At 38.4% G+C, this 19,193-nt stretch overlaps 2 protein-coding genes across 3 annotated transcripts; both read left to right on the forward strand.

Annotated features, from left to right (window-relative positions):
- Positions 1-14,213: 14,213 nt before the first annotated feature.
- On the forward strand, positions 14,214-16,364 carry crygmxl2 (crystallin, gamma MX, like 2). The gene is made up of 3 exons (XM_038272804.1): positions 14,214-14,366; positions 15,036-15,278; positions 16,031-16,364. The coding sequence occupies exons 1-3, from the start codon at positions 14,328-14,330 to the stop codon at positions 16,304-16,306; spliced, it is 558 nt and encodes a 185-aa protein (XP_038128732.1). The 5' UTR covers positions 14,214-14,327; the 3' UTR covers positions 16,307-16,364.
- A 133-nt stretch (positions 16,365-16,497) lies between these two features.
- crygmx (crystallin, gamma MX) lies at positions 16,498-18,698 on the forward strand. Of its 2 annotated transcripts, XM_038272806.1 has the most exons (3): positions 16,498-16,720; positions 17,775-18,017; positions 18,110-18,678. In XM_038272806.1, the coding sequence occupies exons 1-3, from the start codon at positions 16,712-16,714 to the stop codon at positions 18,383-18,385; spliced, it is 528 nt and encodes a 175-aa protein (XP_038128734.1). In that variant the 5' UTR covers positions 16,498-16,711; the 3' UTR covers positions 18,386-18,678. The 2 variants fall into 2 exon arrangements, with proteins under 2 accessions (XP_038128734.1, XP_038128733.1); XM_038272805.1 differs by lacking the exon at positions 16,498-16,720 and having other exon boundaries at positions 17,736-18,017; positions 18,110-18,698.
- The last annotated feature ends 495 nt before the right edge of the window (positions 18,699-19,193 follow it).

Raw genomic sequence — 19,193 nt, forward strand, 5'->3', positions numbered from 1 at the left:
GACCTTAAATTTAAAAGGTTTATTTTTCCGAATGAGTATTTATCCTGGTTTATGGCTAAACAAAAGTAAGTTCCCTTTGCTGCCAGAGGTTCAGATTTTAAATATTTAGAGATTGGAACAATATCTATAAAAAGTGAGTAAAAAAAGTATGATTTCTACCCCAATGGAAAGGCAGTTTCTTTCTGTTGTCAAACAGAATGACTAAACATGCTCATTCACATGCTCCCTTGGTAGGATGTTATTAATTTATCACTGTACTCACATACGCACACACAGACACACACGATGATTGACAATGGGATAAATTTTATTTGAATATGGCTGACATGAATTATGTAACCACAGAGACTGTCGGCTTTGTTACCTCCCTCCAGCTCTTCGCTCTTCCTCCAAGATAACATACAGCTGATAATTTACAGTAGAATACATTGTGAAAGTATAAAGACAGATATAGCAGCAATAACCCCGCAGAGAACTGAAAACAGGGTTCCTACAAGGAGAGGAAGGGAAGAAGTTCGAGTCGTGGCAAAGCTGCGGTTACAGTAGGTCGACGGTGACATTTTTTGCCATTGGAAAGGGATTTTTCTACTGTAGACTTCTGCTTGTAGTAGTGCCTTAACTAAGTTGACTGGGTCAGGCAGAATAAAAAGAAAGAATAAAAAAAGCAGCTCAATACAAATGAAAGTAGAAGAGAAGTAAGCAGAGCAGCCTCTGGTATCAGATATAGAGAGCTGCTGCAAAATGCTGTCTTTGAAAGGCTTGAGGAAACAGACAATACTGCGTTTTTTGTTTGTTTTCTTTGTGTTTTTGTTTTCAATCATCGTTGCTGTTCTTCCAGGCGGCTAACATAAAAAATGGAAGAAAAAAAAATTGTCTGATTGGTCTGAAAAAGACTGTCAAATGTCAAGCAGATATCAAACAGCAGCCATGTTTTCTTTTAAAACAGATCCCGGCAGAGGGACAGCCTAACCTTTCAGCAGGTGAGAGTAAGCCAGTCAGCCCACGATGAGCGGCACTTCTTGCTCTTTTCACGGCTTTGCACTTCTCTGATTCACATCTATCACTGTTGACACAAGCTGCAGAAATAAAACACATCCTTCTGATGGATTAAACTGTATCTTCTTAGTAGTTTGCAAGGGATGGAAACAGTGAGAGAACTAATGTGAATATGACTGTTTCCTCCATTACAGATCATAAAATTACTTCTTTATTCCTCCTTTTTTTTTTACGTTTCAACTTTGCATCGAAAGATTTTCAGAGTTCAAATTGCTACTCCGATGCATCCCTACTTTCTTTTACTGTTGTAAGAAAGAATATTGACTTCCCTTAATATTTCCTGAAGGGGCAAAATGTCAGTACCACTGTTTTCATGTGCTCCACTGAATCATTAATTCTAATAACCACTCTTTTAAACAATCTTATTCACAGCCTTCACACAAACCTGTTGTTCTATTAGTTTTATTTATTTAGTTTTTTTTTCTCTTTCTATTTATGCTTTTGCTCATTGCAGAGGGAGGCCATGGATCCGATTGGAGCGAGCTGGGATTCAGTGTGCCACAGAGACACTTAAGCAAACAGGAAGCATCTTAAAAATAAAGCAGTACTGCACCAAAATTAAAGTGCTTAACTAAATATCTATGGAAGAAAATTCATTCAAAGCATTTTGAATTAGTCAGAAAATAAAATGTCTATGGTGCAGCTATTTGTGGACATTTTGTGCACAACTAATAGTGTGCTTTTCATAAAAGCATGTCCTGGTGACAAAAACAGCATCTTGTAGAGCTATGGAGGTCTAGTTTATAACATTCTTCTGCATCTAAGCTGCTAAAACACAGTCGAAAAATTTTAGCATGATTTTTCTGAATCCCCAAAGAATTTTATATCTTGTTAACATATTAATGTGGACAATTTTCTGGCATATTTACTCTGAAAATTCTTACGTCTATTTCTTTTTATTTGTCTTTGCTGAGAAGCTTGTTGCATCATCCTAATCTTTAGCTTTCTCCACTGGTTCTTTATTAGATTTACATTGAAATTCTGGCAGGACCATGTAATTCTGACTTGGAAAACACAGAGAAATCCTACATATCAGTATCCTGTTCGGTTGCATTAAAGCGAGACAAAGTTTCCATTGTACGCTGTTTTTTAACACTCATAGGGGTTACATTTGTATTGTATTTACATAACCCCTCTTCTGGTGAAGGTTCCTTTTTAGTTGAAACAATTCACAACAAAAGAAGCAAGATTTTTGATACTAATGTTTCGAACTATTGTCTTTCTTTATAAATGTCTGTCAACGTTACTGCAAATTGATAAATTAATTAAAAGTTTTAGCCAGTATTCACCAGGGTTTCCTAATAACATGTTTTATTATTACCTTTTTTAATTCACCATATATATAGCTGACTGCTTATAAAACATATTTCAGTTTTCCTTTACTTCCCCTTTGACATATTGGGAGAGCAGTGAGGATCAGTGAAGAACATAGCTGAGGAAAATATTAGCTTCCTCCTTGCCTTTCTCCACCTTTATATTAATCTAATTTGGTCTTTATTGAGAGATGGATAACAGCAGTTTTGTTTTATTTATGTATGTTTTTTTTTTTCTTTTTTTCCCTCCATGCTCCTTTCCTTTGTTGCTTCTCTTCGGCTGCCTCTGACAAAAGACAGCCAGCCTGCCAAGCCCGGTGTTTCTCTGGGACGGAGCTGTCAATCACTCCTGACGGCACCCTGACAACATGTACGTTAAAATTTCAAACGGGACTCAAAGGCGGCGGGTGACAGCCGAGCCTTTGAAAGTGGCTGTAGTGTTTCGGCGACAGCCAGAGGAGCGGGGATGGAAAACAAACTAGAAAACAACGGTGCGGAGGGAGAAAGGGAAAGAAACTCAAAATACACTGAGAGGGGAAAAATAATAAAAGTTAAAAGCAAAACAGTGTGGAATCTGGGTCTTGATATGAAGGAAACTGGCATTAGTTTCTCCCTTAGTGGATCATTGTTTTTTAATTTGGTTGAAATCCCTCCTGACTAAAGCTCTCTATCTTCTGGGGACTCTGCAGAGGGCCCATCCAGGGACAGCAGCACCTCTGAGGGGCTCACTCAGATCTATTTAGGCCTTCCTTATGCTTCGCACCAGCACATCCTTCAAAGGAAGACAACTGTGCAACAATCTTAACATACCTGATTGAATCTTGAGCATCTCTTTTTCGCTTCACAATTAATTCCCAATAGAAATGGAAACCAGACGAATGTGCTCAAGCATAAATATAACATGTTCTGCCTTAAATACCAAGAAAGAAAACAGACAAATTATCTAGATTCCTACACTGCAAGCAGACTCACCATATGGAGCATAATGTGCCCACATTAACTTATAGATCAGAGAACCGGCACCTTTTCAGCAAAGCAAACTGAACAGCCCTGCACAAAGGCCCAGGCTGTGCCAGACCCTATGGTGGAACAACCATCTCTTCAGTCCTGCAGTCTGTGCTCTAATCCTTCAGTCGGCATCAACATAAACAATTCAAAAACACACTCTCTGGATTTGAAACTGCTACAAAGCCACCAGATTATTGTCTGCTTGAGACTTTGTTTGGCCATGCTGCCTGTGTGTGTGTGTGTTTGTCGAACTTTGTTTGAAACAAGCTCCCTAAAAAACAATTGTGACACCGCAGCATGTGCCCGCAGCTACACTCCGCTTTGTGGACTAGCAGCATGAGTGCTGCTGGGACGCAGGTCGTGTCAGCCTGTTAGTGATTTGTTTTTTTAAACTCTTCCCTGTGGTAAAGCTTTGTCAAACCACTGATAGGAGTCAGAACAAACAGGAGATGTGGCACTGGCACACAAAGAGGCTGAGGCAGCTGAATCTGTGCCATTGTGCGGCTCGTGTCGACGTACATAAGAGTCCAAGCTCACGTCCAAACATATGCGAGCGAACAAACACATATGAGCTGCTGAGAGCTTTAACTGTTGTGGAAAGAACTTGAAAAAGCCACCCTGCAGACAAATAATGCTTTGGCTTCTAGTGCCCTCTAGTGCATGGAGCTAACAGGGAAACTCAGTGGGGTTTTAGTTTTCACCTGCATGTTAAACAAGTATTTATAAAAAAAAAAAAAAAAAAAATCTGTATTAATCTGAAAGTTTATTTATTTTTAAGTTCTTTAATATTTGCATCCATAGGTACCACCACATTTCTTAATGCTAAGAGTCTAAATGATGCCTTTGATTATGGCAGAAGACGTCACTGTTCAAAACTGTGCTTTCTCATTTCACGTTAGGCCGACATCTTCACATGCTACATTTATTTATTTATTTTTTTTGTTCAAAATACATATTTACTTCTTATTCCTCTTTTGTTAACTTTAATATTTATTGTGCATTTATTTTGCTCCAACCTTGTTGTTTTGTAAAAGTTCAATCAATTCAATTGTTATGGGATGGTCTAATAAACAAAATCTATTATTGTTTGTTTAGAGTGGGCTTTGACTGCACAATATACATTATAAGTTTAAATTTAAATTGTCTTTCATTTTATTATTATTCTATTATAATTTTAACTATACATTTTCAATCTCCTAAATTATTAATATTCCTTAGTAACTATTTATTTTATTACCTCAATGCAATTGCAACTACTGCTACATTTCTGTGTGTTTTCCTATTATGTTTTTTTTTTTTTTATAAATAAACAATCCTGCCTTTTAATAATATCATGATGTTTTCTAGCACTGAGAAGCAATTTCTAATATTGGAGGAATGGTTTACCACCCAGGGCATCATTATACTGGAGGGAAGCCAGGGAAAGGAGCTAATAATGTATTCATTTTGCCATAGTTTCAATTAAAAATATTCAAGCCAAGCAAGAGTTGGATAGACCTAAACCTAATAAATCTGTATTTTTTTTGTGAAACATTTAGAAATACTCTATTTACAAGTTTTTGGTATTAGGGCTATATCCTATTAAAACAATTATATAACTAATATATATATTTTATCCAGGCAAGAACACTGCTAACTCTACACAGCGTGTCAAAGGTGCCCATATTTATACAATTAATGTCTTTACATAAATGAATCTAAGTAAAAATGTATCTGCATAAATAAAGAATTTTTATCAGCAAATTAGAAAATTACATATATTACAATATATATATTTTTTTGTTCTGCTTAATTACGCCATATGACATTTTACATAACAGTTACAATAAAACTTTAAACCAACCTCTGTTTTCATATTTTTAAAAGTCTATTTTACATGATATTCTCATTTACACTACTTTCAGTTTTGAAATAGAAAGTAACTTCTATGATATGAACACAATTTCATCCATCTTGAAGTATAATAAAAGCTATGCAACTACATACATTTAAGCTTGCTTCAGCTCTTATAGGAGGCCTAGTTATGTTGCATTATTGATTTTTTTCTATACAATTTTTAGTTTTATTATATTAAATTCAAGCATTTCCTAATCTGTTTAAGTCACCACAATCTTTTCCCCACTTAAAAAACTAACAAAAAAAACTTAATTGTGTTAAAGATATCAACAAGCAACTTTTTTCAATGTTTCAGCAAAAATATCTAACAGCTTTAAATATGCGCTTAAAAGTGAATCAGGGAATCAGTATAAAAATAACATTTATGCCTAAAGATATAGGTCTGTAACACAGGAAAAAACAGACTAATATCGACTGTAATCTTTAGCCATTGCTGATGCAGTTTAACAAATTTAGGTCGAGTGAAGTTTGTGTCTTTAAGCAGCAGCTGGACCCTAATGTGGTCCTAATTCACTTTAAGAACGCCTTTTGTAAACCCCCTTCATACACTTTTTGTGCATGCATGATGGAAGGAGCAGAGGAGGGATTTGAGAGGCACCTCAAAGCTCTGATTATCCTGAGTGTCCCTGCCCAATAATGTTACCTGCTGGGATAGCAGCACAGCTCCTCTAAATAAATTGCAAGTGGCCTTGGGCAATAAGAGGAACCTTCCTTTGATCTGCCTGACTGCCAATGAGGAAAATGTGCAGGCAGTCAATCAAGCTCTCAAGGCTTTGCAACAATGGAGCATCATCCGGTTTATTATTTATTTTTTAAACTGATGTGTTTCATTATCACAAGGTGTCTACTTGGCGGGAGTGGCAGGGGCCGTGGAGGGAAGGGGAGCGACATGATCAATAATTGATATGCGGTGTGAAAGAATGATTTTTGCAGCCTCTCCTCTGGTGCACTTGTCACTAGCTGTTGTCAGAACACATTTGCTTTGATGACAAATTTGAAGAAGTGAAAAACAGCATCAGATCTTATTATGAATTTAGGGAGCGGGTGAAAGGCAGGGGCCTCTTCTCGCTGAGGCTCTGTTTGTTCAGGAGGGCGCTCTGTAGGAATGACTACCAGGCACTGGGGGTGAGTTACAGTCTTGTAAGCGCGCAGATAAAAGGAGAGGGTTGAACTTTTTTGTCATGTGTCAGTAAACAGCGTGACTTGTTTTAAAGGCACCTGGATTACAGGGTGAAAAAGTTGCTCTTTAAACCCTTAAAGCTTCGGGGTGTGGGAGACACGCCACGTCAAAACAGAGCACAGAGATGAGGAGTGAGAGCAGCTAAAAGCCATCACCCCCCCCCCCCCCCACCCTCCTGGGCTTTTGTCTGCTGAGAGAAGAAGTTGTCCTGCTCTTTAAAACAGAGTTTGGGTCATGCTGAATGGTGGAGAATTTCAAATAGATTCAGAATCATACAAATATGTTGGATGCTTCAAAACTATACTATGTTCAAATGTGAAATCCCTGCATGAGAATATCTATCTATCTATCTATCTATCTATCTATCTATCTATCTATCTATCTATCTATCTATCTATCTATCTATCTATCTATCTATCTATCTATCTATCTATCTATCTATCTATCTATCTATCTATCTATCTATCTATCTATCTATCTATCTATCTATCTTCTGTCTGTATGTCCGTCCATTTTTTGTGTATTAACATGTTTTATCCATCCAAAAGTGTGCAACTTGCTCAAAATGGATACCTCATTCCTAAGAAGCAGGTATCCATGTCAGTGAATAAGTTATCAAATGAAAAGTGCTGACATCACTGTTTATGAATGAGATAATTGTCAAAGTTTCCGTGTGACAGTTTATTCTGTAAAAGTTTTCCAATGCTGAAACTATCTATAAATGCTCAAAACAGCACTAAATACTATTTGCACAACATTTTAAAACTATAGTAAAGTTACAAATTATTTTATTAAGTGTAAGTCTATATGTATGTTCGAGATTTTAACTAGACATGCTCTTTTCCTTTCTAACTGGCTTTCAGGGAACAAAATACACCGTTATTTAAAACAAACATTAACTCCCTTTGGGTTGAGAAGTGTACAACTAAAAATATTGCAGTAAGATTTTGGAAATGAACATACAATAAACATAACACTATAAATCATTAACACACATCTGGACATTCCCCTCCATCTGGCCACATAGTTTCATCCACATCCCAGTAAATTTCATCTCTTGCAATGCAGAGAGGAAAGTGTGTTCTCGAGTGGTGGATCCACCCGCTGCAGGAAGCTTCTGTGGTGTCATCACATGCTGCATCCAAGGCCGCTAGCAGGATGCTCATCATATACCTTCCACCTCCACAGGGAGAGTGCCGCTCATATAATCCTCAACGACAACATTTTTTTTCTTCCAGATGGTCTCCAGTTTAACCCCTCTTATTTTATAAACTCGTGCCAAATTCAACATCTTTATTTTTTATGTAATGAATCAAGCTATGAAATGATAACTTTTAGTTTTATAAGGAATGACTTTTCAGCATTCAGAGATATAGTTAATTTTGACTGACATTGCATAAGTTAATGATGATGTTATAAAACAGGGTTTTATGACAGCAATGGATTCATGTGTACAGAAGTATTTGGAATTCATTGCAAGGAATGATAAAATGCAGCTATGATATGCACAAAAAAACTAAATATTGTGGAGGTTGAAGTCACTGTTGTGAAAATTAGCTTTAGACAAACTTTATTATCATTTTTTATACAAAGAGTGTGTACAAAACAAAATTATGTTGCATACAGCGTACAACAGTGAAATGAATATTACCATTATAAAGTGCAGCAGTGATCACAATGTAAACAGTATTGGAGAAAAAGAAACCAGTTTAAAAGTAATGGTACAAAAGGGCATTAATAGGGAAAGGTTCAGCACAGTGCAAAATAATATGGTGCAAACTGCAGTAGAAGATTGAGTTGTGTCCGTAAAAAAAAAGGTTTATAAAAGTTCAGCACATTGGTATAGCTAAATAATGTTGCAAACAGTCTTATGGCAGCAGGGAAAAAGTAGTTGCAGAAGCTGCTGGACTTGCAGCAGATGCTGCAAAGCCTCCATCCAGAGGGCAGCAGGGAGAACAGTCCATGGTGCGGTTTGAGGGGTCACTGATGATGTTACAGGCTTGGAACAGGCAGCGCTGGGATGAAATGTCTTTAATGGATGGAAGAGGTGCAGCCCCAACACCGCAGAGTGAGACAGCTGGTCAGAACGCTCTCTATGGTGCTTCTGTAGAAGGTCGTGAGGATGGGTGGGGGCAGGTGGGCTCTCCTCATCCTCCGCAGGAAGTACAAGCGCTTCAGTGCCTTCTTGACCAGTGAGGTGGTGTTTACAGTCCAGGTGAGGCTGTCTGTGATAATGTTGATACTGATGTGAGAAATGCAATTGAGCAATTTAAAATCTTTAAAAGATAACAGAGTAGAGAGTCATTTGCAAACAGAAAGAGCCGATTAGCACCTCAGTCCTGATTTCCAAAATGTCTTATCTGTTTGTGGATCTGTTTGGTTTAGGTAAAAGTAGCTTTCATTCTTAACTTTGCTTTTTTATTTTAAAGGATATTTTTATTTATTCATTTTGTAAAAATATCAACCATAGATCTGGATTAGCAATTAGCAATTAAAAAAAAAAAGTTTTGTGAGGCTTTATTTAAGTACAACGCCCACCGCTAATTGTCTTGACCAGCAAATAAGCAACATTAAACTCATTTGGAGCATAGTTGTCTGTCTTATTTTCTCAGGATGGCTGAAAGAATGGAGCTACATTGGCCTTTACTAAAACTAGAACTGAACATAATAATTCACTTTTAGAAATAAAGAAAAAAATGTGGTGTTCTAGGAAGATTTTCCAAAATATGTCTGTCAGAATTATCTTATCAAATAAAAGTAAAGTTTATAGATTTTTCTTAGCAGAAGTATGTTTAATGACTTGTTCTGATTGTAGATTTAGAAAAAAACTCTAAAATAAAATCCCGATGAGAAACTGTTTAACACAAACTCAGGAGAAAGTAAGTGTAAACATCAACAATTCAACATAATTGACAGCTTCTTCCATTTGCTCAGTCCAATCCCTCCATCTTGACTCTGTTCTTCCAAAACCATTTCCTCTTTTAATTATCCCTCACAAAAAAAGAAAAAAAAAAGAAGGAGCACATCAGACGCATCGCGGCAAATCCCCGGCCTGGCACGGCCTCACAGTGGCTGCTGCGTCTGGCAGTCCCGATAGAGTTTGCGCGCTGGCAGTGACAAGTGAAGAAGAGGGTCTCCTGGAGATTTTCTGACGGGAAGAATTGAGAGGATGATCTCTCAGCAAAGAAAGAGGTCCTCATTCTCCTCCCGGCATGGCAGGCCTTTTTTTTTGGCAAGCACTTTCCCATCATACCACATTTTCAGCTACCAGATTAACCAGCTCTCAGGAGCACAGCTCACACACAGACCCCCTTGTTTACACCTCAGTAGCATAATGTTTTTTGTAATGACTGCTCTGTAAAAGGGCATACTGCAGGCATTGCAAGTGCAGCTGCTCTCCTATCTTCCCCCACAACATTTTAGAGGTGAGACCTGTTGTGTATAGCTGGGACAGAGAAAGCATGATTTAGATTAAGGGAATTGGAAGTCTTTTATATTGAAAGAAGTCTCCTCTAACCTGAAATTTGTTTTACTGAGTACATTTCACATTCTAATTACATATCACTAAGCCCAATGGATTTTCTTTTGGCAGGCTGGATGTTACTGCTCTAGTTGCTTTTTGTCAAAGTTTCTTCCCTCTCCGTGGGGTGCACATCAATCACCAGCAGCCATTCCGCAGGCTAACAGTGGCGTCATCTCCCACGCGATTACACCCAATTCACTGTGAGATCCTCGGACACAGCGGAGCTACAAATAGCCCATTGCTCTTCTCCCTTTGCTCCTTTCCCTCTCTTCCATCATCCTGAAGTGAAGAGTGGAATGCTCCCACAGCGGGTAGCTTTCTTCTCCTCCTGAGGGGAACTGAGAAAGCAGGCAAGGGCCTCTGTGATGTCAGTTTCCCTTCAGGGTGGGGAGGAGACATCTTGTAGCGCTGCTAAAGATGATCGTTTGAGATCCTAAGAAACAAGGCCTCCCTTCTCTGGGAGCTGCATGAGCATAGTGGGAGTTGGGGTTAGCTGATACTCCTACATGATGCAAATTATAACAACCACGGTGGTAAGTGTGGCAATCTTTCCCCTTACCAAGACCTTTTATTGCAGCCAAGTTTTATCCTTATCTCTGTCAGAATGCTAAAGGTCAGACTTGGTGAAGTTCAGCTCAAAGAGGCAACAATTCTCTTTACCTAAAGTTTTGCTGGCCTGAAGTTGACTGGCCCAGAACAGAATTTGATTGGGGGGTACATGCAACATACAACTTGTGGCTGTGAACTTGTGTCAGTGAAGTGTTGGTTTAGTGGATTTTGAGTTGTTATGAGAGCCTGAGAAACAAGGCCTCCTACCAGTTTCTGCTGTTGGACAGCTGGCACTGCTTGCTGCCACATTTACTTCTTTGCTCTGGCATTTACTTCAGGTTTACCAAGACTCAATACAAATTCAATGGAGTTTGGAAAAATTAGGCCAAGTTTAATATGATGGACTTATGGAAATTTACTAAGCTTCTATTAGTCAACTGTTATATCTTGTAATAATCCTAAACCGTTCTCTATTCTTTGTGAAAGTATTGTAACCCAGCCTGATTTCAAGGTTTGAGAGCCTGAATCTAATAATCCCAATCCAATTTAGAGGACTGACCTTCCAGGCACCCAAAGAATCTAGTGATATTTGATTGTTTGGGAGGTATTTATTTTTTTACTTTGCTTGAATGTTTTGTAGTATTACCTGATACATACCAAAGATAGCAGGGTTAAAGGTCAAACCAAACCCTGGATATTCTCCTTCAGACTTCTCTGCTGGATTACAGAAATAATGCTTTAAACCATAAATTTTTTTTTTTTTTTTTTTTTTTTTCACAGATCAAAATAAAAAGTCAGAATACACCAATAGAATAAAATAAAAAAATGTGATGGAGTGTGACAGAAACCCTTTAGGGCTTATACCAAGGCCACACCCGTAAACCAACAAAATATCAGGCAGCTCACATTATGAAAGTCCTTTCAGAGAAAACAGAATAGACATATACAGTAACATTATTTTTACTTTTTTTTTTTTTTTTTTTTTTTTGTCATCAGTCATCAGTCATTGTCATCAGTCCAGAGATAATTTTCTTTGCTGTGGTCAGCTGTAGTTTTGGGCCTAATCTCTTCATAGAATGGCCTTTTTTTCAAACCCAGTCTTTTTCTAAAAATTCAGTCATGGACACTGAGACACATGGGTCCTGAAGTGCTTTAGATCACTTGTTTTATCGTAATCTCCCTTTTATCTGCTCTTTCCTTCATCTTTTCTTATTTTTTTCAGTTTTTATGTTTTACTTTCATTGCAGTGTCCAAATAATCTCTAAAACTTCCTACATAATTATAATAAAGCAATTTATAGGCATAAATCAAGCGGAACACTATGGTGATAGCCATACTGCTCCACTTGTGAAAGTAAAATCTGTTGGGCTCTTTTTGGCATCGAGACAATTATTCTTATTGCAACATTGCCAGACAGGACACTGTTAAAAAAATAAATAAATCAGTGGTTCTCCAATGACTGGCTTTGGGACCAACCATCAACTCTCAGTGAGCAAAACAGCAACAGTCAGGGGAAAATTTCATTCAATTTAAAAAAATTTATAATAACTTGTTCAAGCAACAATTACAAAGCTGACATAAACACAATATAAAAGTGAATTGTGTTAAAGTGAGATTTAAAAGCAATCATGTTTACAAAACTATATTTTCTGCATAGCACCTTTTAGTTTCTTAATACAGAACAATACAATGTTTAGATAAAAAAAAGGTACTAAGTTGCAACTGGAATATAATGCTAAAATGTAAAATTCAGGACTTAATGTACTGTAGATCAAGCAGCAGATCAAGTGTTTCTGCATTTAGTTTTTTAAAGCTGCTTTATCACCAGACCAAACAGTGAGGATTTTTTCCAAACAAAAACCATCAAATGTGGAAAAAGGTCCCACCAGTTCAGATCTTTTTTTTAATGACCAAAATATTTAGACATGGCTGTAATCCTTTCTTAATGATCACCCATATGTTATTACATTTTAGATTGTATGTATTTCACTACTTAGTGAGGATCTATATATTTCTTATTTCGACAGGTCTGGCTATGTCTGAAGAATCACAGTTGTACTATATATTTACTGTATTTACTCTATTACTTAGGCACAGTTTGGATTGCCCTCATAATTTCATGACAGTAATAACAGTTTGATGATCTGAATCTTGTAGGTTTGGGGGAACATAAATATAACTAAAAAAGGCAAATATAATATTTTTGAGGAAAAACTAGGGCACTATAATTAATTACTATTGGTACAAGAAAAAGTGAAAAAAAATATTTTAATAGTGGAAACATTTGTGTTTTTCTATATATGTGATACCTTAAACTCTATGTTGTGACTTCTGCTATCTTATCCACTCAATGCTGCAGCACAATACAGTAGCTCATAGCAACACAATCAGGAATTACCTTGACACTGCAAGACTTAAAACACTCATAGGAGCCTCCTGCTGGCCTGAAAGAACTAAACTGCAGAATGCCTAATTTATGTCTTAGGCTGGCTTTGTCAGAGCATATTTCCTGCCATACTGTTTGTGTCTTTTGAGTTAGATTTCCCATTTGTGAATTTATTTAATCAAATATAAAAAATTTAAACATTTGTTTATAACAGATTCTGAACGTTTCATTCCAAAGTAAACCTTTGCTCCAGAAACTCGCAAAACAAAACAAAACATCCCATTTGATCATCTACTACAATTACGTTGCACAGTATGATGAAAGGATATCAATGAACTACTTATGTCAGAGGAAAAGAGCAGCATTTCATACATGAAACCCCACTGAAGCCATATGGGAGTTTGGGTTGGATCAGTAATCAAAGACGCAAACAGTCTATGAGCGCGCCTTCTTAAAATTTGAGCTGTGTCATATGACTTTGGAGATACAACCAGGAAAGCTGTGTTTTTGCCTAGGAACTTAACGGTTGTGTTTGATTTAATACACATTCAAAGCTGAAAAAAGCAAATAAAGCACAAAGGGGGTCAGTGGGGGGAGGGTTGGGTGTACAGGGTCTTTATCATGATGAAAAGGTACAAATGGGACTGACCTTTCTGGCACCAGCTGGGCTTTTGGAGCATAATGCATGTCAGAAATTCTTTCAGGCATTTTACCCCTTCCGCCCTGGGCTACACTTACAAGCCCAACGCTTAAGTCCAAACATCTATCATTTCACACAAAGACTCAAACACACAGATGCCACAAAACCCCCTTCTTTTTATATCACACAACCACATTCACACCATAAAGTTCTCTATATCTGCAAACAGACCAGTCCCGTCTAACATCGCAGTGCAACTGGAGGCTATGGAAGGAAAAAGAGAGAAGGGATCACTGTAGATCATATCAACCCAAAGCTTCACTATGCCCAAACTATCATCACAACTTTTCTTTAAAAGGAGCTGATCAGCCTGAGACAGATCTTTTATAGAAAATAAATCTGTCCCAGCCTGGTTAGTGGGTCTCAAAAAGTTAACCTATACACCTCCAATGCTTTTTTTTCTAAGGGGGGGCCATGCAGCCAAAGGGCTTTGTGTGTCATTTGAAAAGGCAGTATGAAATGGCGGAACATAGGTCATGCAAACAGAGAATAACATTTGTGTGCTGTTCTCTTTTTTTGTTTGTCTTGTTTTGACAGTGGGAGTTGCCAATTCTATAGGTAAACTCTAGCAGACTGGAGATAAGTTATCCCTGAGCTTGCAGACAAAGCCAACAGTGGTCATCATCTGAAAAGGTGAAGCGTAGTAGTCTGTGATGTGATACGGGCCTCATGGTCAGCAGGAAAGTATAAAAGGACCTGTAGGTGAGCTCAGAGCCATGCCGCAAAATATCCATAGCCCTTCAACCATGGGAAAGGTATGAGCACCTCATGCAGCGAGGAATCGAAGTGGGCAAGAAGTGCTCTGTGTTAGAATGAGGCAATAGAAACGTGATCAGACCAATAGGAGGGAAAAATAAACTGACGGGACTGTGGTCATTTTGTCCCTTTAAATTTTCTTGCTTCTGCAGTTTTTGTCATAAATGACTGTTCCAGCTGCAAAAAGAAGCATTCTCTAAACTAGACACTTTTTTGTGTCATAATCTGAAATTATAGGTCCAAATGAGAATCAGAGCCAAAGTTCATAGACCAATGGGCTAATGTTTACTATTTTAGAATAATCCAATTAGATCTAGGTATTACCAAAGTTTGATTACTGCTATCTTTCTCACAAAAAATCAACAAGAATATTTGGAGACTTGAAAATAAACGAACAAGCGTTGGTTAATATCACCAGCATTGAATCTTCATTTTGTGCATGATGTAATTCTCACGTTCTAAATGAGGCTATGAATTGATGAGAGGACAAAACAACCTGAAACTCAGTCTGGGTTCATAAAAAATCTTGACTTGTCATCTTTCAGACTCTAGAAATGCACTTCCAGTGTGCAGCATTTAGTTTCTATATTTATAAAATGAAAATGTAAAGTGCAACAGTTCAGACTTCAGAACTTACATTTTGCCTCTTTTTTTTTTTTTTTTTACAGATAGTCTTTTACGAAGGCCGGAACTACCAGGGTCGCCACTGGGAGTGCACCGGGGACTGCATGGACACCTTCCGGCACTTCAATGGCTGCCAATCCATCCGTGTCAGTGGTAGTTACTGTGTGGCCTACGAGAAGCCTAACTACATGGGTTATCAGTACATTCTCGGCCCTGGTGACTACCCTGACTACCATTCATGGATGGGCTTCAACAACTGCATCCGCTCCTGCAGGATGTTCCCCCCAGTAAGTGAATCACTCAGACAGACACAGATCAGAAGCACCCTGCTCCTAAACCAAGTCATTGTCAACTTGCAACTCATAAAGCTGCTTTGGAAATAAATGTTACTTACTCACAAATTGTATTCATGTAAAATCTCTGTTTGGAGTTCCTTTAATAGATCCAGTCATGTTTTAAAAGTAGAAAATCCCCCACCTAAGATTCAGTTTTCTTACTCCACTGCTTGCTACTCTAGAGTGGAGGTTTTAAGCAGGGGGTCCGCAACCCCTAGGGTGTCCACAGAGGTACTGCATGGGGGTCACAAATGTTTTGGTTGATTAGACTTTTTTTTATATTTCCCGCTGCCGTTTTCTCAACACTGTAGTAAACACATAAATGGAGGCAGAAGATGTCTTTCAGTCTTCAATGCACACATTCAACGACACACAGCTAGACACCTGTCCCTTTAACGAGGAATCAGAATCAAAAATACTTTAATAACCCTAAGCTGAAATTTCTTTACACAATTCAATACAATATATATAACTAGGGGTACCTGCTACATCTCACCATCAGTTTTGGGGTCCTTGGCCTGGAAACATTGAAGACCCCTGCTCTAGGGCAATACTTTAAGATGGTGAAAAGTCTAACTTAAAAATCCATTCTTATTCATGTTTATTCGTACTTAATACCAAAATTCAAGGATGATCTACCAAAGGTCTTTGTAGGGTGAATAGCAACCAAAATAAAATGATACTCTGATCTTTTTGATTTGCAGTATAGAGGATCCTACAGGATGAGGCTCTACAACAGACCTGACATGATGGGTCACATGATGGAGTTCATGGACGACTGCCCTAACGTGTACGAACGCTTTCACTACCGAGACATCTACTCCTGCAATGTCATGGAGGGCTACTGGATCTTCTACGAGCATCCTAACTACAGGGGACGGCAGTTTTTCCTGCACCCAGGAGAGTACAGGTCCTACAGGGACTGGGGCTGCTTCAACCCCATGGTGGGCTCTTTCAGAAGGATGAGGACAAGCATGTAAAACTCCAGCCATGCAGGCATCAAATGAACAATAAACTTCTAACTTAAAAAAAAAAAAATCATCTCTATGTGGGATTATTTACAAACACATACAAAATTATGTGTCTCTGGCATGCATGCAAGTAAAGGCAGATGTTGTAACGGCTATTGAAAGCCTCAGGGACCCCCCCTCAAAAAAACGCATTTGTAAAGTCTTTTTCTATAGACAGACAGAGCTTTTACAGAGACAAAGCAGCTGCTGCAGCTCACCATTCCTATAGTGTTTTACCTTGTATTGAGCAAACCGTGCTGACATGACAAAGCTTTAGTCAAGCTCACAAAGCCCTGATCCCAGCAGGATCTATAAAGAGGACCGGACAGAAGCTTTGCGCCGGATCTGGACTGAACCTAACAGAACAAAGTCACAATGGGCAAGGTAGGCTCGAAGTCTTTATAGCTTCTAAAGTGCAAATATTTGATTTGTTGTCTTTACTGATTAAGTCATTGCAAAACAAGTTGTAATATTGCTGGGGGGGGAAAACTGAATAGAAACAACTGTAATGCACCACATTACTAGTAAAATAACAGAAAGCAGAATCAATTGTAAAACAAACTAAGCAAAATATTTATAACAATTTCTAAAAATTGCATAGTTCTTTCTTAGTTTAGTCTCTGTCCTGTATGATGGCAGCAACTAATCTACCAGTCTGCTGAACTGTTCATCAAGCTGACTTGCTTACATGGCAGTCCTTGTTGTTAGTCTGATGTCCCATTTTCCTCTTGACTGTACCTCCACCAGCAGGGCAGATTAGCATCTAAATAAAGCTTGTCACCATAAAGAAACATGTGCTTCCTATTAGACATTACTTTGCACTTGATGAAAAACAAAGACTAACTGCAGTAGACTTACCTCCCCTCCATATAAACTTGGATTCTGGACCCGTTCACTCTTCCCAAGACTAGGAACGTGTTCATATTTTTTTCCTTCCACTTAGCTTTCCTTCTAATACACTTGGAAAGAACACTCCTTGGATAGCCAGTGTCTTGTGCCATAACTTTTGGTAGTTTACTCCTATTATCAAGGTGTGTGTGAGGAAAATCTGTCCCACCTACAGTCTTTCCTGTGATTCCAGGAAATAACATCTCAGTTTTTGCATTAACTTACTAAAACAGATTAGGTGTAAGGTGATATTCTAATTTATCAAGAGAGTCTCATATTTTAAACAAATACATTTGGTAGGACAAAGCAGATCACTGCAACTGAACCAGAGGTCATTACTTTACTAGCAGTGGTCTTGAAAATAGAAAAAGCTTGTGCACTGATGTGTTTAAGCCTCTAATTAAGCTCTTTATTAATCAAGTTGATTTCCACTCCAAGCCATCTTTAGTTCGGTAATGCCAAATTTAATGGACATTTATAAAGAGGCAGTTTAGGGAGAATGAAATAGCTCTGCGGTGATATTTTAATGACAACCATCTTTCAAATGCAGATTATCTTCTATGAAGACAGGAACTTCCAGGGCCGTCACTATGAGTGTAGTAGTGACTGTCCTGAGATGCAGAGCTTCCTTACCCGCTGCAACTCCATAAAGGTTGACAGTGGCTGTTGGGTGGCCTACGAAAAGCCCAACTATTCAGGCTACCAATACATGCTGCACAAGGGAGAATATCCTGACTACCAGCGTTGGGCCGGCTTCAACGATTGCATCCGCTCATGCCGCATCGTCCCTCCTGTAAGTTTTTGAATGATGCACATACCTTGCTTGCTGCAAGGTTTTCTTTAAACATGCAACACAATTTTACCTTTACGTTTTCCCCTCTGTAGTACAACGGAAACTACAGGATGAAGATCTTTGAGCGTTCTGACTTCGCAGGACAAAATATGGAGGTGGTGGAAGACTGCCCTGATCTCAATGAGCGCTTCCACACGCGTGACATCTCCTCTGTCAATGTCATGGAGGGCTACTGGATGCTCCATGAACACACCAACTACAGGGGGCGCCAATACTTCTTGCGTCCAGGAGAGTACAGAAGGCACATTGAGTGGGGAAGCACAAGCGCTACCTTTGGCTCTCTGAGACGCGTCACAGAAAACAAATAAATTTCTGTTGATTTTTTCTTTTTTGCCCTCATTGAGCCCCACTCTTTAAGCCTTCCTCTTGTGTCTCTCATGCCAGCTCTGTTGGAGCATGGTCACAACTCTGTGGTCTCCAAACCTGCAATCAAACACTTTATGGTGGTTTGGTCTAACCAAAGTGGGATTAAACTTACTTTGGTTGCTTTGCATTGAAGCTATTCTCCAACAAAGCGCTAAAACAAATCAGAATATTGACAATCTTTTTTTTTTTTTTGCATTGGTTGTCCCATTGCAAAAAATATTTTGCCAGCAGGTCCTGAACCTTCTGTCCCAATTAAATCACAATAAATAAATAAAAACTTGATGAAAATCAACAAAAGACTTCTTGATTTTTATTCTCCAGCACAGCTGTCACTTTAATGTGATCTCTTCTTTTAAAATGTAGATACAGACATTTATACAGACATGAAGAGTAGCCATTGAGGTCCTTGCAAGACCAAGACTTTGCAGTTTTCTAGAGCTTCATTAAACATACACAGAAAGAAATTCTCAAGGAAACAGAAGCTTATTGTTTGAAGTTTGCTGTTAAAGACATAAAGAAGAGCATCTGAGAATGGACATGTTGGAGTCTTTATGAGATCACATGGTACAGAGTGAGCACTTCGGGTCCATGAAAGAAGCCCATGTTAGATCAACATCATAAGACCAGTACCAACTCAAAGAGCCAGAGTCAAAGTGGCCTGTTATTAGCCCCGAGCGTCAAGCTCTCTCAGAACAAAAAACAAAAACCCCGTCCACAATCTCTGCTCATGCATTTTTCATCACACTCAGA

The sequence above is a fragment of the Cyprinodon tularosa genome, unplaced genomic scaffold (assembly GCF_016077235.1).
Source record: "Cyprinodon tularosa strain WSP-4 unplaced genomic scaffold, ASM1607723v1 ctg84, whole genome shotgun sequence".
Taxonomy (NCBI): Eukaryota; Metazoa; Chordata; class Actinopteri; order Cyprinodontiformes; family Cyprinodontidae; genus Cyprinodon; species Cyprinodon tularosa.